This window comes from Erpetoichthys calabaricus, chromosome 9 (genome assembly GCF_900747795.2).
Source record: "Erpetoichthys calabaricus chromosome 9, fErpCal1.3, whole genome shotgun sequence".
NCBI lineage: Eukaryota > Metazoa > Chordata > Cladistia > Polypteriformes > Polypteridae > Erpetoichthys > Erpetoichthys calabaricus.
In genome coordinates, this window is record NC_041402.2 from 41,591,920 (window position 1) to 41,619,070 (window position 27,151).

General features: G+C 36.5%; 1 protein-coding gene across 1 annotated transcript in view; it reads right to left on the minus strand.

Annotated features, from left to right (window-relative positions):
• The window catches only part of cpne2 (copine II), a 165,787-nt gene that overhangs the window by 45,322 nt on the left and 93,314 nt on the right, over positions 1 to 27,151 (minus strand). The window contains 2 exon segments of the mRNA XM_051931693.1: positions 7,368 to 7,435; positions 14,902 to 15,035. Coding sequence (XP_051787653.1) covers positions 7,368 to 7,435; positions 14,902 to 15,035 — 202 coding nt within the window.

The following is a 27,151-nucleotide window of genomic DNA, read 5'->3' on the forward strand; positions in this document are numbered from 1 at the left end:
TGCCTGAATTTCGATAACTCCAAATCTCTGACAAGATTGTTGACCTCCACCTGTGAAATTAAATGAAAATCACTGGACACTGATGAAATGAAATCTGGATTGTCAACAGCTGCAGCAAGTTCCATCTTCATTGACTAGTCAATCTCTGCCTCCTTGTCCTTGTTCTTCAGCATCCACACCTCTGGCGGTTTTGGAACAGGAAGACCTTTGTCGTGTGGCACTGGTCTCATTGAAGAGGCAAGGTTTGGGTACTCAATTAACTTTTCAGACTGGAGGCGCAAGATGCACAACATATATGAGGAGCCCATATTTTGTCCTGGTCACCAATTTTGCACCCAAAGTACAACTCATATGCCTTCTTTATGAGTGCTGTCATTCTCTGTTTCAGTGCTTTCAAAGTGAACTCTCCATAGATGTAACAAAAAAAAACATTTGTGTGACATTTTAGAAATTATATGAAATTAAATTCATGGCCTTTGATCTCAACAGTTTTATTTCTAATGTAATACTCAATGACGCTGACATCAGTTAGGCTGCAGCTGCTACTCACTGCTGCTACTAGGTATATAGTGTTGTGTTGCCATGGAAACAAGCCATAGTCTTGAAGGCGCACTTGGGCATGCCCGAGTGTGCCTGAGCATCCATGATCAGACAGATTTTCTTGCAGTATTTTAGCCAAGAGAGTTTCTAGTATAAATAGCATCGGTCATTGCTGTAAAATATAATGATTTTGACCTAAGAAGATCATGAGCTACTGCCAGGCAGCTAAACCTGAGTGCCCATGACTATGTGAAACACCCCAATTTGTAATTTATATTACAAAATTATCCATTTCTCAAAAACCTTGCGTGATAGGAAAAATTTAGTTATTTCTGTGATCACAAAATCTATCTGGCACACAAGAAATTATGAAGGAAACAAAAACCTTATAAACCAGTGTAACTAACACATACACACACACACACACACACACACACACACACACACACACACACACACACACACACACACATATCAACAACAAACTAAATGTCTGAAGTTTAAAAAAAACAGGTTCCACCAGGTCCCTCTCTAATTATATAATCATTTGCACCAGAGGTAGTGATAAATGCAGGGGTGTACTTATTTCGTTAACATACAAAATTTGCATTAATGTTTATTTAAATTTAACAATGGAGTACAAAATGTAAATATCACCTTTATCAATGGATAGGGTTTAAATGAGAATCAAACATTGAAATGACCACAGGTGTTAGAAAAGAAAAAAATATTTCATTGGGTGTATTTACTTTTCACATGACTGTATATTTACATCTTTTTGAAGCTTGGCAAGTGATGTGATTAAAACAACAAAAGTTTCAGTACTTAAATTTTGCATTAACTGCTCAATATTTACATAAGCAGTATTTCTGCAACAGAGTAAAAACTTGTATGTTACCTTTTGAAAATGGCTTCCCATGCAAAAAACATTTCTTAGATATTATGTACTATACAAAAATTAAATTAATATTTAATATAAAATATTAAAATTGAACATAAATGAACATAACAAATCAAACATAATACTTGTGGAAAATCCACCAATAAGGATGCAGATGTAACCCTTGAGATATCTTTAATTTATACATTTTGACTTTAATTTTGTAGTTTATTTTGACTGTAATCTTGAAATGTCAACTTTAACCTTGCACTTTATTTTGTGATTCAAGTTGAAATGTCAAAATAAAATTCGATCACATAACCCACATCTTTGCAGAAATCAGAAGAAAACACCTTGTACAAACAAATGTGAAGCATACACAAGTCTATACAGGGATGATTTTAAACAATCAAAGATAGGTTTGTGTGTAATGAATTAGTTTAAATCACTGGTTCCCAAAGTGGGTGATATCACACCCTGGGGGCACTGGAACAATTTGTGGGGGTGGTAGTAGCCTCAGGTTCAATTGGGGGTTGTTCTATAAAAATGAGGGGGCAGTGAAAGCACAGAAAAAGGAGAGATAAAATCTTGAAACACCTTTCACACATATATAATCTATTGTGTAACATAAAGTTAAAGTCGTAGAGATTACTTTATTTTTCAAATAAACACACTAACTTTTAACTGATCGGCCGTCAAGTTCGCTGACAGGTCTTAACAAGCAAGAGCTGGCAGGCGAACATGTCACATCTTATACATAGTATGTGCGTGTAACGACTTGTTGAAAATAATACTACAAATAAGCGAAATATATAAAATCTTGTATAGATTGTTTCTGAATTGTGTGACAAACAGTTACCACTAGTACAAGTGCAATTAGTATTTAAAAATTTTAATTCATATTCCATACCTTCCATCTTTAAGGATCACATACAAAGGAAATTTTATTATTGTTGTATTGATAAAACAGCATTTTACATATCTACTGTACATTTCTGTGTCTTCTAGTGTTTCCAAATAATACACATATTTTTTGATGGGCCTTAAATTTTTTAAAATTTTTAAAATTTTTCTTTTCGAATATTTTAAAACAAAAATATTTCTACCAAAGTCATGAAACGAAAATTTTTGCACTAATTATAAGTTGCAAGTTTTATTTGAAACATTTTTTGATAGGCATTCATTTATTATTTAATTTGTATATTGAATTTTTTATTATGATGGTCGGTTCTCTGCTGGTCACAGCTGATATTTTACTTTGTCAATGTGGCGTTTCTAAACATTTTTGAAAAATCTAGTGTATAAGATTAATAAAAAAATTTTGAGTCCATTATTTTAAAAAAATTCGAAAAATTACTTTCAACAAAATTATATAACAGTTGAATATGAAAAATTACATTAATATTTTATTTTAGAATGTGGTTTTTTGTTTTTAATATCTAGAATAAATTATTTTCGATCAATTTATTAGATACATTTTCATTTTTCTACAGATCTTATCATGGCTGAACGTAAGAAAAAAATGTAGACAATATAGTACTGAATTTTTGAACAATAGATTTATTCAGTCACATACAAACAGTACTTTGCCAATGTGCCTGATTTGTCACAACGTTTTATCAAATGAAGCTATCAAGCCTTCAAGGACACAAGAACATTTGACAAGAGTTCGTGCTGATAAAAAAGATAGGGATTTATCTTATTTTTAAGCACTTAAACAAAAAATTGTGAAACAACCGACATTGTCAAAATTCTTTTCAACAACATCCACTCAGGAAGACAATGGGCTGCATGCTTCTTACAACATTTCGTTGCTAATTGCCAAGTCAGGAAAACCGCATACTATTGGTGAAGATTTAATTCTACTGGCTATTAGTAAGGTAATAAGCACTGTGCTACACAAGTCAGTGTTTGATATTATGAAGAAAATTTATTTAAGCAATAATACTGTACAAAGAAGAATTGATGAAATGGCTCAAGATGTAAATACCCATTATGTGAATATTTAAAAACATCTTGGTTCTCTATACAGCTTGATGAGTCAACTTTGAAATGAATCCTTATTTTTAGCATGCGTGCGATTCGTAAAAGAAGAGAAAATTTGCGAAGAATTATTATTTACAAAATTTGTGCAAACTGATACTAAAGAAGAATCATTATTTTGTGCTTTGGAAGAGTTTTTTAAAGAAAAAGAAATCCACCTGAGTAATATGTTGTCAGTTGCGGCTGATTGTGCTCCAGTGATGATAGAGCGCTACAGAGGTTTTCTTACATGTTTAAAAAAACAGTTGCCGAATGTATACGCTGTACACTGTGTCATCCACCGCCAACATTTAGTTGCCAAAAATCTAAGTGAACATCTGCATAGATCATTACAGTATGCCATTAAAGCAATCAACAAAATCAGAAGCAATTCATTGAATGATAGATTGTTTAGACAATTGTATTGTGAAAATGATGAAGAATTTAATCACTTGCTGCTTCATACAGAAGTTCGTTGGCTATCAAAAAATGCCTGTTTGGATCGATTTTATACACTCTTTGATTCAGTGCTAGAGTTCTTTGAAAACAAAGATGATCCAAAAATGACATAAATAACTAACAAATTTAATTAAACAAATCTGAAGCTCCAAGGTGATGTACTGGATTTAATAAAATCAAAAAATTTTATTTCTGCATTTATGGCAAAACTTCTTCTGTAGAAATGAAATTTAGGATGAGGGGAATTCAGCCAGTTTACAAATTTGCTAACAGTAGAAAAACACGATGAAGACTTACTTGCCTATTGTCCGCACTTGGATGCTCTCCATTCTGACTTCAGTCAGCAATTTTGAGATATTTTGAAAATGAACAGACCTGATTGGGTTTTGGATCCTTTTTTCAACTACAAACACAGAAGAATCTCTAAAATTGCAAGAAGAATTGATAGAAGTAACAACAAATGAGGAATTGAAATTTAAATTCAAAGACGGTTACCAACAGTTCTGGCTGCAGAAGCAGATACCTGTACTCTATCCTGGATTATGGGCTAGTACAAAAGTTATTAATTGCATTTCCTTCAACATATTTAGTGGAACTTGGATTCAGTCTGGTCACAAATTTGTTAACAAAAAAAAGAAACTGACTACAAATACTTGACCGTGGTGATTTAGGAATACTGCTGTCAAAAACAGAGCCAAACATTAGTAGGTTAATGTCAGTGCACCAGGATCATCCGTCTCAGGATTATTTTTAATGTTATTGTATGTGTAATGTAAATGTTACTATAGTTGATTTTATTGATTAATTTTATAATTTCATGCTTCAAGGTGTTTTATTTACAACAAAAACAAGTGCAAGGCAGGAACAATCCCTGGACAAGACGCTAACCCATCACTGGTGAATATACACACATACATACACTAGCGCCAATTTAGCATCCACAAATTATCTAACCTGCATATCTCAACCTGCATATCTTGAGAAGGAAATTGGAGTATCCTGTGGAAACCCATGAGGAAAACATGCAAACTTTAGGCACAGAACAGCCAGGATGCAACCCTCTATGTAAGGAAGGAGTGTTACTGCTGCACCACAGTGCCATCCACATGTTTAATCACTAACAGTATACTGCAAATTGCTTAAATGAAATTAACAATTTATCTGTACAATGTAATAAGATACATGATTTAATGTATTTCTTCATGATATCAACTATAAATCTTGGTATTCTAAATGTTAAGAGAGCTGTCATATCATGAATTTAATGTATTCTGAGTGCCAATCACTGCCTGTTACTACTGTTGACATAAGAGGAAGTTTGTTTAAGAATAACATAGCAATTAATAAGTAGGTCAGGGAGCACTTAGAATAAAAAGTATTTAATGTGCTACTTTAGTTACAAAAAAGTCTGAGAAACACTCTTAAACTAAACATCGAGATGGATGGATTTTTTGATGTTCTTAAGATATAAAACAGCTCAAGACAGCTGGGTTACAATGTGGATAGACTCAACATATTATATCAACAAATCTGTGTTTTAACTTTTTAAAAATATGCATTTCTAATACAAACCAATCTTTAATCATTTACACTCACCCCTGGACAGACTTTGTGCTTTCTCATTCCAATGTACAGTACTTGTTATTTCTTTCTTTTCTGTTTCTGCAAAGTTGTGGATCATGTGATCACATTTTATTTTAACATTTTAACAGTAATCATGAAATAAAGTAAAAGATTAAAGATGAGATTTCGAGGTCACAGTCAAAATAAACTACAAGATAAAAGCCTTTTTTTTCTTCACTGTGTCCCTGATTTGTTTCTTCTCTGTGGCCCTAACATGCTTCTGTATTTTTCCAGTTTCACAAATAGCTCAAGATTAATTCCTAAATGTAAAATTAGGTATGTGTTTTTGTTGATAACAAAGTAAAGGGAGCCTGGAAAGCCCATGTGATGTAGTTTGATAGCCTAAAAAATGCACTATAGAGTAAAAATCTGTGCAATGAAACAGTGACACTAATTCACAAAATAATTTACAAAAAAATTTCTAGCTAATTATAAAATGAGTTTAACAAAAATTTGTACAGATTTACTTAATGTTTAGATACTATCACAGCATCTTGTCATGTACTTATTCATAGTAGGGAAAATGGTTCTTCGTCTTCATTAATTTATTTATTTATTTGTAACTCATAAAATTCTACATAGTGTTGCAAGAGTTGTTGCCATGCCTCAAATTAAGATTATAGTACCTCTAAAATACTTTCACACTGGACAAAAAGGATATAAATATAATATAAATGGTGAAGTATTTTTAAAATAACTACTACAGAATTTTTTTTAATTTATGGTTTTGTCTCACCACTACTAAAATATACAAAGTTGTTAGGAATTTACAATTCAGATAAGACATTCCTGCCATCTTTAACTTGTAAATATGATTTAATGTCATGACTTATTCATCACTTTGGAAACTTGGAGCAGCTTCCTGGTTGGCTTCTGTAGCAAATCCCAATGCTGTCTAATACAGCCAGGAGGAAACAGGCAAGAAAATACTGCAATTTGTGTCTACACATGTATTTATTAAGGTACTCTTTTAAAGGACTGTACTGTAAATAGTCTTTTGACTATGCCTGACTGCTTTCTGTGTGAAATTCTCTCCTTGTCTGCATACAGTTTTCAATCCAGGTACTCTACTTTTCATCCCACACTCCAAAATTATACACTGATTAAAGAGATCTGTGAATATTTTTTACAAAAAATGAGTATTTTAACTGTTTAGTTTATTACTGAAAGCTAAAAAACAACTCTATATACCCATATGGAGTCAGATTATAATAACATGCTTTACACCAGATTGGTTGGCTGCAAATCAAAAAAGCAGCTGATATGCACATTACTGAAGAGTACCCATTGCCAGAAACCATCTGATGAGAAAAACAGCAAAGCTGACACCACACTGCTAATACTATGGTATCCTAATATATAATCTCATGACCAGACGTGTGAACAAATTTGGTAGTTTACATTTGTAATAAATTAGATGATGCATTTGCCCAAAATATTATTTTCAGCATTACAAGTACATCCACACTGTTTTGATTAGCAAAGATCACTGTTTTAGTTTTTTTTTTTTTAATAATTTTTTTGCAGTGGAATACCAACTAGGCATTGCAGGATGCAGTACTTTAAAACAGCACTAAGATTTTGGAATTGATTATTGATTTCACAGTAAACAAGCTATAACACAAGGTCCTATAATACAAAATACCCAAAAGGAGTGTTAGATGGATGACAACATAATATAGCAGAATTATTCTTGGAGACCCAATTTCTGGGTGCAATTAGTTTATCTGGTCTTTAACAGAACAGGTAGTTCAAGGTGCATCTTTTATGTCTGGTCAGTGCTTATAATTCCTTGGAGAAGCAACTTATAATTCATCAAAAAACGTGAGGACATTTACAGTACAAAACATTTTTACCTTCCAATCTGGTGGAAGCTGTGCTCCAAATCCTAATGCTGGAAACATTTTGTCTCTAAGGAAAAGAAAATAGATAATATTTTAGAATTCTTACACCAAAGGCAAAAAAAAAAAAAATACACCGGATAAAGCCTCTGGCGTATAAACCTAATCAAATCACACTGTTACCACAAGGGGATGAGGAACATGTTTTGTCTTGAATTTATTAACTGTGAACACTCTACACATCACAACAGGCTGAAGCTATAGAACAAGAACAATTATTTATATTACAACATAGTTCATGTGCAGCTATTATTTATATACTGTAAATAAGTCAAAATCCTAAATATAATTATTTGCATAATTACCAGCTAATTAGGATTATAAACTTCCGATCATCCTTCAGCTATATCTTTTATTGTATATAATTAATGATTGCTAATGAGATGCAAATTGAATAAAGGCAGTCAGCATATGAAGTTGGGTACAGATAAAACACTGGAATAGACATACTGATGTAAGGATACTCTAGATGGCATTAAAACTGTTTAGCAGCTTCTTTACTGATCTCATCATATCCTTGAACAGGATACTGGAATTGTGCAAGTAACTGTGTTTCGTAACCTTGCTTTTTTCCCTATTGTTCTTGTTACCCAGTACCCCAACATTTATGTTATTTAATTCTATCTATTCTTTTGTCAACAATGGCCTTGTATAAACATCAATATTCAGAAATAGATATGCTTCATATTTAAAGTGTACAGTATAACATCTAAAACTGTAGAAAGTTTCTTCTTAGAGAGTAAAGGCTGGGAGGCTCTCAAAAGGCAGGGCATGTTAAAGCCCACTGTGGCATTGTGCGATTTTGGGCTACAGTACACCCCCAACATTCATGGGGGTTATGTTCCTAGAGCACCCGCGAATTGTGAAAAACCGCACATTTTGGAAGTGGTTAAAAAAATGCCTATTTTTATAGTTTAAACCCTAAATATGCCCCCAGAACACTTTCATTTAATTTCAAACTCAGCTTAATACATTACCTAAAAATAAAGAATGTAAAGGTAACCCCATATACTGTACAGTACTGTACTACTATGTCTCCTGCAGTGCTAGAATGTAAAATTCTGATGTTACTGCTATATGTACTGTAATTCATGCAAGCGCGTTTTCATTGCCAGAAGCCTTAGAAAGTGCAGGGCGTTTTGGCAGCATCTTGGGGCTTTAAACCTTAAACTGCCACATACGTGGGGGTTAATGCATCCCTGGACGCCAAATACTTTTGTGCTGAACTTTTTAAGTAAATGTCACAATTCACAAAGAAAAAGTGAAATTTTAATGGAACACATTTTTTCTCATGCAAAGAGCATCACAATTACTGCAACACTGATCACTTTACACACAGTGTTCGTGTCTTCTAGGGGTGCGTTCAGCCCCCCTGCTCACAAGGGGCTGGCAGTGGTCATGAGCTGGCTGCTCAACGAATGTACGGCACTGACTGATCAGCTCCTATGTGCTCGCAAATGGCACTGGGAAACGACTATAGCCGGTTGTGGCGGTTTAAGGGTTAACAAAACGAAAAACACAAGAACGCTCAGCTGGAGATGCATCATAGTCAATCAGCAGCAAGGTGAATAACACTGTAGTGTTCCGGTGCCGCTAAGATTTACACCGTTGAGAAGACGACAATTTATTTATTTTTATGGTGGAGATTCCAGGGACGCACCCAGCCTTGGCCCGACCCGCACGCACTCACAAACAGAGACAAAAACAAAGCAAACCGGTAATCAAACAGCAAATAAAGAATGTAATGAAAACAAATGAAATAAATGAAAACAACGGTACCACCCCTGTTCCCCTTATGGCGATTACACATTAACTATACAACAAAGCACAAACAAAACACACAGAGTAAATCATGAAAAACGTTCATGAAAAATGGCAACGGATGAAATGTAATGATGAAAATAGATAGTCCAGAGATCCGCAGAGATAATTTGCTCAGTGAGTTTATAATAGGTTTTTGCATTCAGTTTTTTACATTTCTAAAGCGTTTTTACACATTAATACTGTTTTATTTTGAGAATGTCAATGTCAATAAACAAATTACAAGTTAAAGTTGCCTTTTTAAAACAGAGACAGTGGTGCTTCTTAGACTGCTATACAGTACATACAACACATAGTAGGTAGAGAAATACACAGAAAGTTAAAACAACTTAAACGTCTGATTAAATAATGTACAGTTAGGTCCATATGTATTTGAACAGTGACACAATTTTCATATTTTTTGATCTGTACACAACTACAATGGATTTGAAACAAAGCAATCAAGATGTGAAAGCAGTATAGACTTTCAGCTTTAATTCAAGGGGTTCACCAAAAATATCGTATGAGCCGTTTAGGAATGACAGACATTTTTATTCATGAGCCCCTATTTTCAGGGATTCAAAAGTATTTGAACAAACTACCATAATAAATAAAATGATAATTTTCAATATTTGGTTGAAAATATTTACAATCAATGATTGCCTGAAGTCTGGAGCCCATGCCATCTTCAAGTGATGGGTTTACATCCCACTGCTTTGCCAGGCCTTTACTTCAGCTGTCTTCAGTTGCTCCTTGTTAGTTGGACATTCTGCCATCAGGTTTATCTTCAGCAAGTGAAATGCATTTCCAGTTGGGTTCACGTTAGTTGACTGACTTGGCCATTGAAGAATGAAAGAACATTCCACTTCTTTGAGTTGAAAACCATTTGGTTTGCTGTCATGGTATGTTTTAGCTCATTGTCCAATTGTACTGTGAAGCATTATCCGATCAGTTTTGCAGCATCTGTCTGAATCTGAGCAGACAGTACAGCCATGTACATTTAAGAAATCATTCTGCTACTTCTGCCAGCAGTCATATCATCAATAGACACCAGTGACTGACTTCCATTTGCTGGTGCCAATCCCAGTCAGAAACAGGGCGCCAGCCCCCTGCAGGGCACGCACACACACACACACACACCAAGCACACACTAGGATCAATTTAGTATCGCCAATGCACCTAACCTGCATGTCTTTGGACTGTGGGAGGAAACCGGAGCACCACGCAGACACGGGGAGGATCATGCAAACTCCACGCAGGGAAGACCCGGGAAGCGAACCCAGGTCTCCTTACTTGCGAGGCAGCAGCGCTACCACTATACCACCGTGCTGCCCAGGTAAGATGACACTTTTTTAATCCCCGAAGGGAAATTAAGGTGTTACAGAAGCTCACAGCAGTATTAAAACAAGTACATATAGATGAAATAAATAAAGCACCTATTAAAATGTATAAAATGAAACAGATAAGATAAATAAACACTATAAAATACCAAACATACAGATTTATTATTGATCCACAATAATAAACACAGTGCAGTATCACAGTATTATGATGGATGTGATACATAGGATGTCCAGCATCCTGGAGAGTGCTCTTGGTGTGGCTTCATGTTGTGAAGGGGTTCTTCTTCACCAAGGACAGAATTCAGCGATCAGCCAGAAAAGTTGTCCACTGTGGTTTTCCAGACCTTCTGGTGTTGCTGAGTTCACCAATGTCTTCCTTCTTTTTAAGAATGTACCCAATGGTTGATTTGAGCACTCCTTGTGTCTGCCATCTCTCTAAAGGGTTTGTTTTGTTTTCTCAGCCTAATAATGGCCTGTTTTTACTTGCATGGACAGCTCTTTGGACCTCATATTGACAGTTAACAAAGACAGCTTCCAAATGTAAATTCCACACTTTGAATCAATTCCAGACCTTTTAACTGTCTAATAGTTAATGAAATAAAGAGGGAATAATGGGAGAACTTCCCCCACCTGGCTATGGAACACCTTGTCAGTCAAATATCCAAATACTTTTGAACCCCTCGAAATGGGCAGGCTATGCAGAAAAATGTCTGTCATTCCTAAACGGCTCATATTATATTTTTGGTAAACTCCTTAAATTAAAGTTAAGCCTACATTTCAGTAACATAATATTGCTTTATTTCAGATCAATGTGGTGGCATACAGAGCCAAAAATGATAAAAACTGTGTTATTGTCCAAATACAGTGCATCCGGAAAGTATTCACAGCGCATCACTTTTTCCACATTTTGTTTAAATTACAGCCTTATTCCAAAATGGATTAAATTCATTTTTTTCCTCAGAATTCTATACACAACACCCCATAATGACAAAGTGAAAAAAGTTTACTTGAGGTTTTTGCAATTTATTAAAAATAAAAAAACTGAGAAATCCCATGTACATAAGTATTCACAGCCTTTGCTCAATACTTTGTCGATGCACTTTGGCAGCAATTACAGCCTCAAGTCTTTTTGAATATGATGCCACAAGCTTGGCACACCTATCCTTGGCCAGTTTCGCCCATTCCTCTTTGCAGCACCTCTCAAGCTCCATCAGGTTGGATGGGAAGCATAGGTGTACAGCCGTTTTAAGATCTCTCCAGAGATGTTCAATCGGATTCAAGTCTGGGCTCTGGCTGGGCCAGTCAAGGACATTCACAGAGTTGTCCTGAAGCCACTCCTTTGATATCTTGGCTGTGTGCTTAGGGTCGTTGTCCTGCTGAAAGATGAACCGTCACCCCAGTCTGAGATCAAGAGTGCTCTGGAGCAGGTTTCATCCAGGATGTCTCTGTACATTGCTGCAGTCAACTTTCCCTTTATCCTGACTAGTCTCCCAGTCCCTGTTGCTGGAAAACATCCCCACAGCATGATGCTGCCTCCACCTTGCTTCACTGTAGGGATGGTATTGGCCTGGTGATGAGCGGTGCCTGGTTTCCTCCAAACGTGACGCCTGGCATTCACACCAAAGAGTTCAATCTTTGTCTCATCAGACCAGAGAATTTTCTTTCTCATGGTCTGAGAGACCTTCAGGTGCCTTTTGGCAAACTCCAGGCAGGCTGCCATGTGCCTTTTACTAAGGAGTGGCTTCCGTCTGGCCACTCTACCATACAGGCCTGATCGGTGGATTGCTGCAGAGATGGTTGTCCTTCTGGAAGGTTCTCCTCTCTCCACAGAGGACCTCTGGAGCTCTGACGGAGTGACCATCGGGTTCTTGGTCACCTCTCTGACTAAGACTCTTCTCCCCTGATCGCTCAGTTTAGATGGCCGGCTAGCTCTAGGATGAGTCCTGGTGGTTTCAAACTTCTTCCACTTACGGATGATGGAGGCCACTGTGCTCATTGGGACCTTCAAAGCAGCAGAAATTTTTCTGTAACCTTCCCCATATTTGTGCCTCGAGACAATCCTGTCTCGGAGGTCTACAGACAATTCCTTTGACTTCATGCTTGTTTTGTGCTCTGACATGAACTGTCAACTGTGGGACTTTATATAGACAGGTGTGTGCCTTTCCAAATCATGTCCAATCAACTGAATTTACCACAGGTGGACTCCAATTAAGCTGCAGAAACATCTCAAGGCTTCATGGCAAAGGCTGTGAATACTTATGTACATGTGCTTTCTCAATTTTTTTATTTTTAATAAATTTGCAAAAATCTCAAGTAAACTTTTTTCAAGTTGTCATTATTGGGTGTTGTGTGTAGAATTCTGAGGAAAAAAATGAATTTAATCCATTTTGGAATAAGGCTGTAATTTAAACAAAATGTGGAAAAAGTGATGCGCTGTGAATACTTTCCGGATGCACTGTACTTATATAATTGACAGTAATTCTGGAATTTTATCTGAAGAGCCAAAAATTATAAAACTAAGAACAGTGCAGTTTAAGTAAATGGATGTCTTCCTGCCCCTGTATGACCCAGTGCAGCTGTACGCATGATTGTGCCCAGTGAAGGATTAGTGTCCATGGTTGGCCAGGATAGACACCATTTTCCCAAAACCCTGAACTAAATTAAGCAGATAATGAATGTACAGATTTTTAAAAAAAGGGAATGGCATGGTTTACTTCTAAATTAGGTAATGTAATGTCTGAAATGTGGTACTCAAATGCAAAATTACAAATGGGAATATATGTATGCACTTTGTAAGATATTCTAAATGTGTACTTTAACATGCTTGTCAATCACAGAATCCTAAACAGATATCTACAACAAAGCAGGATATGGGTGGTCTTACTAAACTGATTACTTAATACCAATGATAAAAAAGGCTGCAGCTTCATTTAGATATTTAAAAAATACAAAATACAGTGATCCCTCGCTATATCGCGCTTCGCCTTTCGCGGCTTCACTCCATCGCGGATTTTATATGTAAGCATATTTAAATATATATCGCGGATTTTTCGCTGCTTCGCGGGTTTCTGCGGACAATAGGTCTTTTAATTTCTGGTACATGCTTCCTCAGTTGGTTTGCCCAGTTGATTTCATACAAGGGACGCTATTAGCAGATGGCTGAGAAGCTATCCAGCTTACTTTCTCTCTCCCTCTCTCTCTCTCTCTCTCTCTCTTGCGCTGACGTAGGGGGGTGTGAGCAGGGGGGCTGTGTACAGCTGCTTCCTGAAGGACATGCTGCACGGAGCTTCGCATACTTAAAAGCTCAAAGGGCACGTATTGATTTTTTTTATCTGTCTCTCTCTCTCTCTCTCTCTTCCTGCTCCTGACAGAGGGGGTGTGAGCTGCCGCCTTCAACAGCTTTGTACCGGCGGTGCTTCGCATACTTAAAAGCCAAAAAGCCCTATTGATTTTTTTTTTTTGACTGCTTGCTTTGCACTCCTTTGAAAAGGAAGATATGTTTGCATTCTTTTAATTGTGAGACAGAACTGTCATCTCTGTCTTGTCATGGAGCAGTTTAAACTTTTGAAAAAGAGACAAATGTTTGTTTGCAGTGTTTGAATAACGTTCCTGTCTCTCTACAACCTCCTGTGTTTCTGCGCAAATCTGTGACTCAAGCATGACATTCTAAAAATAACCATATAAACATATGGTTTCTACTTCGCGGATTTTCCTATTTCGCGGGTGGCTCTGGAACGCAACCCCCGCGATGGAGGAGGGATTACTGTAAACTTGGCTGTTGATATAGGTTACAGCCCCCTGACACAATAAATTGAATTCAGCATGTTTGAGAACAATGAGCAGCCAATGACAGCAAGCTTGCTTTTTTCTAAAATTTACCTTCAATTGGTGCTTAAAAGCAACAAAAGAAACTGAATTTCTTTACGATATAGTGTAAGTAATAATTTCTATATTTCTATGCTGATTTTCATATGCAGGCGTCAAAGTTGTGGCGGGCTATGATCCACCTCTAGTTTCTATCAATACACCTTCAATCTTCCTACTGATTAGAGAGCTTCAAATATCTTAGATCTTATTTATCACAAAGTCTTCACTATGCCAATCCCTCCTACATTTTTCCCATTTTGTAATCCTGGATTTTTAGATTTATTTTTTCCACATAAAACTTTGTAAATGAAAAAAAAATCACTTTCTGTAGAAGTTACTGGTTTGGAAATTGTAATTCTGAATGATCACAAATGTAGTCTACATCTACAAAAATTATTGCAGTCATGACTGAAATCATAATTATGAATAATTTTACATCATCTTCATGTGGCCAAAACAGACTCACGTGTCATAATCTTGAATGATCTGTCCCACTGCCCAGATAGCTGCCAGATATTCATTTGTTCCCATGGGATTGATATAATGCAATGAAGTTGGATCTCGAGGATTTCCGTTAGATGCTGTAAAATCTATGCCCACCTATGAAATAAAACAACATGGTGACTGTGTAACATTATTATTATTTTTTAAGTACTGTCTTAATTTTATACAGCAAGATAAATAATGGAACTGAGAAAACTAAATAATTACATCATTATATTTTTATTGAAAGAATTAACAATAGACAATCTTTTGTGTATTTATTTCCTGATTTATTTTGCTAATAGTTTAAATAATCATTAGGTAACCAAAATTTGTCTTGATGTACATACCAGGCACTTGCCAAGGTGTATAAAATAAACAATTTGACCATCAGTATCTTGGCTTCTGCTAGGTTATGATAATGCTGAAGAGTGATGAGTTACAGTGAAGAGAAAGAAAAGAACCTATACCAGAATCAACATTGTTCTTGTTAAACATCTCTAAACATCTCTAAGTAAAAAAACAAGGCAGAGTAATAAGTTGAGAGATGGGATTTTGTAGATACTGTTTGGAGAAAACTTAAAAAAAATACCAATCTAAAATCAAAAAAATCAACAACATACTGTTAAAAAGAAACAATACATAACCTAATTTCTAAATTATTCAAAACCTTTTAATCGAAGTAACATTTTCAAATTTTATGCTTGTTAAGGTTAAGCTGTTTTGGATTTGAATTTTCAGTGGAGGTATAAACAATAATAATAAAAAATGAGTTGGACCACAGTTTACGAGGTAAACAGTTTATGAGGTAAAGTGAAGAAAGAGCTCCAATATTATTTCCATTACAGGATGTTCAACATCTTGCCTAGAGTAATATTCATAATACCTTCCCTTGCTAAATTAATTGACCACAATGTCAACAGTAAAGCCAGCCTCAGGCGTTGCAATTATTACAATAGGACAAATATAGGCCTAGCCTGACCATTGGTGCCAACATTAAAGATAGGATGCAATTTTCCCAAGGCAGTTTGTTTAAGATATTTAAATATTAAACATTAAAAACATCAAAAAAAGATTATTCTTTATCAGTAAGATGATTTGTGACAGTCAGATCCTAGATTTTTAACAGATGGCAGTCATTAATATTAGAGGCATCAGTCATCAACTAATTTTCATGTATTAAATTTTGTGTCCCCATCTTTTACTTCTTTAATTTTTATTAGTAATCATTTTCTTGTTGACAGCACTTTATGAGGATCACAAAATAATAATGCTTTGAACTCTGAAATGGCTAAAAATGAACAGCTATGAATACTGCCGACTGATGCAGTGAAAAATCACCATAGAAACTAAAATATCCTTTTTAAAGCTGGATGTTGAAATCATTCTGGTAATTGCAAACAGCATTCTGAACAATGGCGATAGATAGATAGATAGATAGATAGATAGATAGATAGATAGATAGATAGATAGATAGATAGATAGATAGATAGATAGATAGATAGATAGATAGATAGATAGATAGATAGATAGATAGATAGATAGATAGATAGATAGATAGATAGATACTTTATTAATCCTCAAGGGGAAATTCACAAAATAAGTTCCTGCTTATTTTAAAACAATTTTAGTTGGATTTAACTATTTAAAATTAAATAGTGCATATATTCTATGTATGAAAATGTGTATCAAAAACTATTCATAGTAAATAGTCTCAAAAATGTCAAAATTTAATTTAAAAACCATCTTAATTTCAGTTTTCTGCAGTGAAAGGTAAATAAAATATGATGTGACATGTTACTGCTAAAAACATTTTTGTATAATGTAGAATAAGGTGAGTCCTATTGTCTAATTGGGTTTTCTCTAACAAGTAATGTGAGAACCTCTCACAGTAAAATCTGCTTGACAAAAGTATTCTTAACCAAAGAATTCTTTTTTGAATGCTATTTTGTTTTCTTTTCTTCCATAATCATAGATCAAATTTCTTTACATAGAAATCATTAACAATATACAGTATGGCACAATCTAGAATCTACATCTACAAGTTAATTAATCTGAATATTAGATTCCTTAAACTCTTTGCACAATCATATTGTTTAAAATTGGCTCCAAAAGTTGAAAAAGTTAGTTGTGCTAAACCATGGATACTTGGCAGACATCAATGAAGCTTATTTTAAGACAATTAAGCATATATAGTACTCTTATCATTTCCCCTAATTAAATGGAACAGAGTATTAAAACAATGCTTTTGACAGTCTCTCTCTAACTCCATTCAGGAAAAACATATTTCTCAAAGAGCTTTAAATGCTGAAGTAGTGAGTTCAAGTCCTGCTACTGACACTGTGTGATCAAAAGCAAGTCACTTCACCTGCCTATGCCCCAAATGGAAAAACAAAAAATATGTAACCAATCGTATCTCAGATGTTGTAAATTGCCTTGGATAAAGGCATCAGTCAAGTAATAATAATATGATTAGGTCACTTGAGCTTCTTACTCTTGAACATGACATATACAATTGTTGATGAGTAAAACATTCCTCCATTAGATCAATTCCTACTTTTCCAAGTGACTTTGCTTTTGTTGATGATTATTTCAGGAAAGAGCATTCTTTTCAATTGTAATGGGTAAACTGTAGGAATAAAGTAGAATTTCAGTATATTATAGTGGTTGTAACAGCTATAATTCACCATGTTTTTAGCGATGTGTTCAAATCGGATTGTTGGTCAGCTCCCAACGGCTTCTGTCCACTTCATATTGGTATACCGGAATCTCTTCAAAGTGGACAATCTCTCTCCTGGGTTTGAATAGCTCACATCTGTTACCTCCACCATAAGGCTCAGGCTCTGTTTTTCCTCTTCTTTTTCTGCCTTTTCACTCTCTTTTTTTAATAGTACATCTGTTTCTGTTTCCATGGCACCCTCCCAGAAATTGCTGCAACAGACTACCACCTCACAAAGGTCCTCCCAATTGACGTATATCCAATATGCTCAATTTAGGCCTTACACTGTTTTCTATATATGCTCAGACAGAGACAGGTTCTCATTGGTAATAGCACAGTAGAGTGACGAAAGAAAAAACAGAAAGTACATTTATGTGGCGGTGCTACAATATATTATTATCATTATTAGATGTTTACCATTTTCATTTTTTTCAGTAGTTCTTTCAAGTACAGTATTTCTTTTAGTTTTCTTCATTAGTTGTATATGGTCTTCTTTAAAGATCATAAGTGTAACTGTATATTCAAAGCAGTGCTTGAAGTTGGACATACATAAATGCCGGTACCATATGTACCACTGCTTTATTAACATGAAGAACAAGGAGTACGTAGTAATAACTTTGGGCATTACAACAGAATTTCTGTGGCTTCCCCATTAAAAATTCAAGTGTCATGATCCAAAACCAGGGACGGAGTATTGTGCAATTTAAAGAAGAGCGGAGTGGAGGTGGTTTAGGTACTCCATTTGTAGCTTCCACCATGATAAGAATGGTAATCGAATGCAAAAGTATTTTGGAGAGCAAGGGAGTGGGGCATTCCCATTCAAATTAAGCAGATGCACATATAAATGTCAGGTGTGGGAGTTCCCTTTGAGAGTCCAAAGATGCAAATGTATATTACAGTACAATGGAATAATTCGTGGGGGACCCGGTAAGTTTAAACTGACACTTTCGGTCCAGTGCCGTTTTTAGGATTTGCAGGTATCAGGATCTTAGCCCCTCTGTGTTGCATGCAGACTAACAGTGGGGCATTCCCATTCAAATTAAGCAGATGCACATATAAATGTAAATGACTTTGGAGGTCAGGTGTGGGAGTTCCCTTTGAGAGTCCAAAGATGCAAATGTATATTACAGTACAATGGAATAATTCGTGGGGGACCCGGTAAGTTTAAACTGACACTTTCGGTCCAGTGCCGTTTTTAGGATTTGCAGGTATCAGGATCTTAGCCCCTCTGTGTTGCATGCAGACTAACAGTATATACTGTAAAACCATAAGAAGGGGTGACCCTTTGGGCTTTTGCGTACGTTTATGTAATGGCATTGATCAGGGGCTATATTGTATATGATGGACAAAAGAATCAAAGGCTTACTTCTATTGCCATGTATATAATTAAAAAAAAGATCAGGGGCTGAACACAACAGATCAGGACCTTAAGTCTCTGAAGCCCCTATCCCCCTCCCAATACCACTGCATCACTCCTGGCTGGTCTTGGATTGGAGAACACTGCTTCCGCAGCTACTTTTCTCTCACTGCTTTTTTGTTTCTTGTAAGGCAACACCTACGGCACTTGCGGTTTATAGTGTGCATGCTAACCGCTGACCTTCGTATCTTGAGCTTTCTCCTTCCATTTCATACCTGACTGTAGACACCAGAGGTGGTCACATCTCTTTTTTCTGCTAGGACACCACCCTATTTGTTAGTGCTGCTGTCTGGCATGTCAATAATTTTTGCTCCATCTTTCTGTGGTACAGCAAGTGAAGTCTGTTGCAGTGTGCAATTTAAAATACTGTATATAAATATTGGGGCAATTAGGCATCAGAGGAGTTTAGGTGTGTTTGGCTGAGCATATTCAGTGTGTTGATTGGTTATTCGATTGATTGTACATTCATATACAGACGCATGTAGTTTGGTCAATTGCCTCATTAATAATCTGGGGTCTAAAATAAGTGCGAGCACAACTGCATCCCAAATAATGAAAGAAGCCTTATTAGGAAAAAGGGTGAGGACAACAAAAATTCAAAGAAGAAACAACAGAGAGAAAAGGATCGAAGGTTAAATGAAAATGAAAGTGAAGCACTGGAAGAATCATGAAGGAGCAGATGTGACGTTGAGTGCAGGAAAGCAGTCGGGAAGTGAGGGGGTCTAAAGGGTCACTCTTGCTAACCATACAGGGAATAGGAGTGATCCAGTGCTCTAAGAGGGCTCCTGCCTTAAGGCCATGCAGTGGTGTGGGACAGGAAACAGAGCAGGGCTTAGCGTGGTGCATCATGGATGCTGAAGGAATGGTGGTGAGAATCCAAACCTGGATTGTAAAGGGTTGATTGTGTCTGTTGACAGACATCTCCCCACACTGAGGAGACCTATACAGATGAGCTGAGAAGTTGTCATTTTTTAGATGGAAGCACTATGGCTCAGCAATGTTTTTAAAGGACACATTCTGCACTGGGATTACATCCTCAATTGTATGGATTCATTTATTGTGATTCAGACTTATTTGAACTAATGAACGAAGACTTTTTAACCTCCACTTAAACACCTGTTTTTATTGCATTATTTATTTATAGAAGAATCTGCACCGTTTACACATAGTTTGTTATTATAGTGGAGCCCTTTTGGACCTACTCTTGACTGTATGTGTCCTCTTTGCATGGGTCATCCTGGTCATGTTATGGACCATTCCGGGTGCAAGTTGTTATAATCTGCTGGAGACAACTCGGCCTGTCAGACCTTCATTTGCAAAAAGCATGCTCTCAGCTCAGAGCACGTAAGTTAGCATAATATTAATAAATATCCATCCATCCATCCATCCATTTTCCAACCCGCTATATTCCTAACTACAGGGTCACGGGGGTCTGCTGGAGCCAATCCCAGCCAACACAGGGCACAAGGCAGGAACCAATCCCGGGCAGGGTGCCAACCCACAACAAATTAATAATTTATCACCTAATAAAAAATATGAGTTGGCTAATTTTCTTTTTACTATAATGTCACCAAATTTCAATCAAATCTGTCTAAGCATTTTGAAATTTTAAGGTATTTATTTATTTTTTTTATTATCGGGAGTATTACCCCTAAGCACTGATATATTCAAATTTACCCTAGATGTTCTATCCTGCAGGTTTCAGCTTTTTATTGCACAGAAACATGGTGAGTAAGTGAGTGAGTGAGTGAGTGAGTGAGTGAGTGAGTGAGTGAGTGAGTGAGTGAGTGAGTGAGTGAGTGAGTGAGTGAGTGTGCAAGTCAACTTTGGATTACACAGGGTGAGTCAAAATTATGTTAACACTAATGGTATTGCTATGTATATACTTGTATACAACTTTTGTGGACAATTTATGTGCCACATATGGTACATGTGTTAAACATGATGGCGAACAGGTAGAGACATTTCACTAAATCATCTTGAACATACTGTATGAAATATGTTTTGTGAATAATTTGTTTCTGCCATTCAAATGTTAAAATAATTTTGACTCACCCTCTATATACAGTATATACAGAGTAAGAAAATGAGGGTTAGAAAATGCATAAGACCTTAATTGCTTTTTCAGTGCGAGATTGTAAGCTATATGTATTCTAGATTTTTAGAAAATGGCCATCATTATCTTGACCATTCAATAAAAACAATTGCTTTGTTGCTGATATTTTGCAGGGTCAACAAAAAAGATTATGACTGATAAATACACAGATATAATTGCCATTATTTGATCTGAAAGGAGGACCATTAAATTTGTAGCTTTTAAGTTCCTAGTCCATAGTAAGACGTTCCTTGATTTTAATTTTGGATGTCAGTCACTATACCTGTAAATGTCTGCTTTCCACTCTCATTCTCCATTCTGTTCATCAGTTCCATAATCTGTGTCCCTTAGATTACATCTCTTTTCACTCCCAGTCTTTACTGTCTTTGTCTATCAATTTGAACCTAGATGGTAACAGAATTATTTTTTTTGCCTCAGAAGATCCTGGATAAAGTTAGCTTAATTGTGCCTGATGCCACACCTCTCTTGACAGAAAAAAAGAAAAACAAAATCAAAGCACTACTGCTTTCAAGTGACTGCATCCATAAAAACACCAAGGCTTCAAAAATAAAGCACTCGTATTCCTTTTTCTTGAATCACAGCTTCCGTTCATCAGTTCAAATAAGTCTAAAGCTTCACCAGTATGATCAGGTTACTATGGTAACAGCCTCTTCCTGCCTGAGACTGTTTCAACAAGCAGGAAAAGAAAAATAAATTACACTATTATTTATAGAAGTGTATAGTGTCTAGGGCCAGATTTCATTAACTAAAATCCACTAAAAAACAGACATACAGTGCGTCAAATTTATTTCATTAAAAGGTACTTGTTTCATTTTGCCAAGTGTTCTGTTAGAGTACACTTCACTCATTAAATATTTTTATAATAATAATTCATTTTATTTATATAGCACCTTTTCCATGCTCAAGGTGCTTCACAGAGTTACAGAAAGAACAACATGCTATATGTACTTTGGATAAAAATATTTTCTGCATAGAACACTACAACAGATAAATACAAGATATACAAATCAATAAACAGAATAAAGAAAAGAAAAATATAAAAAGAGAGTTAAGTGTAAATTCAGTACTAAAAGAAATCCTGAACAAGTAAAATAATAATACACACACAAATTATCTGGAGCATCTAGGCAGAGAAGTAAACTGAAAGAAGGGGCAGAATGTTAGGTTAAGTTAAAAGCCTTCCTGAACAGATGAGTTTTCAGTTGTTTTTAAAAGAATGATTTGAGTCAGCTGATCTAATTAATTTAGGGAGTTCATTCGAAAGTCTGGACGTTGTACAGGTGAAAACCCGTCACCCTTAAAGTGCAGGTTAATGTGGAGCACAACAACATTGGCAGAATCAGGGGACCTTAGTTGGCAAACACAATGTAGCAGGTCACTGATGTATTCCGCTGCAAGGCATTTTAAAGCTTTGTAGGTTATTAACAGAATTTTATATTCAGTCTTGTAAGACACAGGGAGCCAGTGAAGACAGTGAAGACAAAGCAGGATAGGTTTTGAAGAGTTTAGGCAGAGTTTTGAATTAAATGGAGCTGTAATGTATGATTTGAAGGGGCACTTTCCAGTAGGGAATTACAATAATCGATGCAGGATGTGATAAAAGCATGGACAAGTTTCTCAGCATTAGAAAAGGAGAGGAATGAGCGAACATGGGATATGTTTCTGACAATGCAAGGTCAGCTCCATGCTAGCGGGTCCTTCCGAACCCCCTTCTTTAACCCACTACTGCTGATAATGTACCTGAGGGATGAACCTAGCAAATGAGGACACACCCGCAGCAGCAAGGGGTAGGTGCATAAAGGTGCCAAAGTGCTTTTATTAAAACCATCTAAAAAACAACAATGTCCAAATAGTGCAGTGCTCAAAAATGTTCCACTAAATACATAATCCAATAAAATGTGAACTGTGGAGGTTAAAAAAATTAACTAAATAATCCAGTAATAACAAGGTTAAAATTACTTGGTAGGAAGCTGTCCATAAGAACATGAGCTCTGCTGCAACCCTTTAAAAACTGACATCTCCCCTGCTTATCCTATTTGGATCTCGCAGTCTGGAGAGACATCATCCAACAGTAACATACTCCCTTCTGTTCTGCTCGTGCCCCTGCCACCCATCTCATGGTGTTGCACGGGGCACCACAGAGTCTCCACTCTCTGACTCTCACTGCCTTCCCAGTCTTGCGTGGTGACTCTGCTGGAGTAAGTTGATTGCTCCCACTTCCAAGCTTCTCAGTAGGAGCAACTCACAGCCCCCTTGAGCATTAGCCACATGCTTCTCTCCCAGGTCTCCATTTCCGTCCGCCTGCTTCCTTTCCTCTAGCAAGGCTCGCTCACTCGCTCCTGCCCTCCTTTTCTCTTCCCATTAACTTCCCCCTGTCATGCCAACTCCCCCTTAAATACCTCCGGGGCTGTAGCGTCTCAAACGTGCACTACAGAAAGCCAATGAAGCAATTGAGACAGTTTCACTTTTAACACTGAAACAATGTTTAGTATCATCTGCATAAAAATGATAACCCAATCCAAAGCTATGAATAATATGTCCAAGGGAAAGCATATAGATACAGAAGAGCAGAGGGCCGAGGACAGAGCTCTAAGGAACTCCTTGTGTGACTGGTGCTGAGCTGGATCTGCTGCTGCTAAGACTAACCAACTCTTGCCTATCAGTCAGATTGGACTGACACCAGACTGAAAGGGTTCTATCAAATTATTAGAAGTTAAGTAATCAGTGAGTTGGGAGGCCACAACATGGTCATGAACTTTTGACAAAAAAGGTAAGTGAGAGCTGGGATGAAAATTATTGAGATTGTCATCATCAACACCAGACTTTTTTAACATTGGGGATATTGAAGCGATTTTAAAAGTGGCAGGTACATAGCCATTGTCAAGGGATGTATTTATTATTGTTGTAACCGTTGGGATTATGGCATTAAGGCAGGATTTAAGAAGTGTGGTGGGGATTGGGTCCAGTACACAGCTTTGTAGTTTGCCTCATCTTACAAAGCAGGTCATTAACAAATGCAGATGTGACTAGTGAAAATTTAGAAAAGGAGCCAGATGGAGTTGTATTATTTATATCTTTAATTTTATTACGAAAAAATGGAGGAATTTTTCACACACTTCAGTAGAGGAAGTAATTGGGCCAGATGAAGGTTGAAGTGCAGTATAAACTACAGAAAACAAAACCCTCAGGTTATCATGGCCACTTTCTGTTATTCTGCGATAACGCATGTTCTTGGCTGCAGTTAGTACATCTCTGGATATGCACAGTGAGGTCAGCCTTATGTGACATTTTCTCAAGGCATTAGCCAGCTGCTTTCATAAACTGTAATTCTGAATCATACCATGGAGTTGAACACTTAAAGAAAACTTCCTTATGTTTTAAAGGAGCTGTTTTATCTACTGTTGAATGAAGGGCTCAGTTATAGTAGTCAACAAGACTATCTAGTGTAATACGGGATGGCAGGAAAAGATCAGAGATGGATCCAGTAATGATAGAGGGACAGATATTTTTAAGGTTTCTGAAAGAAATTCAACGTTTACAGGAAAGAGGAGGGAAAGGTAATGAGACAGTGAAAAGTACTGCTTTATCATCAGAGAGTCCATAATTACTGCTATAAGTGTTGCCCACAGATAAGCCACATGTGCAGATATCATGTCCAATATATGACCACCAGAGTGGGTAGGAACATCATCATGTTGCACCAAACCAAAGCAGTTCAGTAAGGGTAGGAATTAATTCCTCAGTTTACATGTAGAAATGTCAATATGGATTTTGAAATCGCCAAGAAGAATGAGTCTCTGGGAATGAGAATTAAGTGGGTTAGTAGTTCAGTTAGATAAGATAGGAAAGACACCTTGTATTTTGAAGGACAATAGAGAACAGTAAGTAAGACAGGACCAGATTTCATTATTAGTTTAAAAGCACTCGAAAGACACTGGTGTAAAGTATACCTGACTACCTGAAGCTTCTATTGTAGATCAACATATTTTTTCCATTTGGAAATCCTCATTTACAGGCACCACTAATTAATATAGTGTTTCTGATTCCATTAAGGCTTTACCTGGCTCTATTAACCAGTAATATACAGTATCTGACAAGCCTGCCTTGGTCTATTCAAAGTTACAGGGCTGGTGTGTCTATAACGCCTGGAGGGACCCAGTGACTGTAGGCTTTCATTCTATCTAGTCTTAATTAGTGATCAGCTTTTGCTGCTAATTAACTTATTTTCTCTTAATTTTAACTGACTTGCTATTTAATACTTAGACCACTTAATTGTTTATTTTTCTCTTAATTAGCAGTGAAAATGAGCCAACACATAACCAACTAACCTGTGTCTATCTTTCATCACACAATACAGTATATGAAAACAAAGAAAGGTGAAGGTGTCAGTGATGTTGATCTGCTCAAATCCACAAAAGATTTTGACACTGCAGTCCTACAGGATCAGAGTTGGACACCCCTGGGGCACCATTACGTATCAAGGCAGTATTAAACTTTAGGAAAAAAGTCAATCTGAATACCATGCAAGTCTGTTTATAGGTATACTAGGGGGTTTGCCCCCTGCTTGCTTTGCTTGCCAACAAATCCACCCCCCCCCGACCCCCACCCAGCCTGCGCTATGTGCTAGCCACTTTGTGTCTCTGCCGCTCGCGTTGTGAAGAGGGGGGCTGAACGCACCCCAAGGAGACACGGTTGCTCCTCCAAAAACCCCTCTTAAACGGTGATACAATGGGAAACAAATACAGTGACATAAAAAGTCACATAAAATCATTGCACAAAATCATTGCACTTTTAGGCTTAGGATTTTATATATAGAGAGTAGATTAAGGACTGCAGGTTAAATTAACAGCATAATCCTGAATGGAAATCAGATTCAATGATACCTTCTAGGAAATAAAAACACACACAGACACTTCAAAAGAAGTGTCTAAATTTGGATTAAACCTGAGGCCAAAATTCTTTGACAGAACAATAGTAACATACTTTATCTATCTATCTATCTATCTATCTATCTATCTATCTATCTATCTATCTATCTATCTATCTATCTATCTATCTATCTATCTATCTATCTATCTATCTATCTATCTATCTATCTATCTATCTATCTATCCACAATGCCATGATCTGTCCTTCTGTCATGCAAATACTTATAAATTACATAGGCTAGAATCTTGATCCTGGTCTTCATTGAAAGCTTATAACCTGATGCATTCTGGGGTAGCAGAAACATTAGCTGAGTGATCTGTGCATGTCTGCATCTTATGACAAAATAATTAAAAAGTGACATGACAAAAAGAAAAAGAGCAGCTGCATCTGCTGAGCATCAAGCAAATTGCAAAAGCCATTTACATGACAAAGAACATTGTAATAGGATGAAGAAAAATAAGAGCAGCGCCATCTGCTGAGAATCAAGTACATTACAGTAGATGATTAAGTAACGAAGACCAAGAATGAATAAGCAGAAAAGGTGCTGACAAACACAGACAAGCAAGAAGTAATCCTACATATAGCTTGATTTGTTCTGGAAATAAAAAAAAAATAGGTTCTGACAACCTGGTGGCCACATTACTGCTGGGCAGAAACATTTATTGTAATAAAAGCATGGTCCCTACCGGTCCATCTATTAATAACCCCCCAGGACACTGTACATATTTATTCAGAATTAATAATCAAGTGTAAGTATGGTATTTACTGATCACTGAATATGACAAATAACTACATAACAGGAAGAAGGAAAAAGGAGACTAAGAACATCTGCTGAGCATCAATCTCATCACAGAAGGTCCTTAAGATACTGCAACTGAGCAGCAGGCAGACACGAAAGCGCATAGGAATGCAAGACAAAATCCAGGATACAGAATGCAAGAATGAGAACAACAGAGAAATGCAGGCCAACAAACAAGCACTATTTAGGAAAGTTACATCACCAAAGTAACTTGTGATCATTGTGAAGTTGAACTTTTCATTGGTGAAAACAA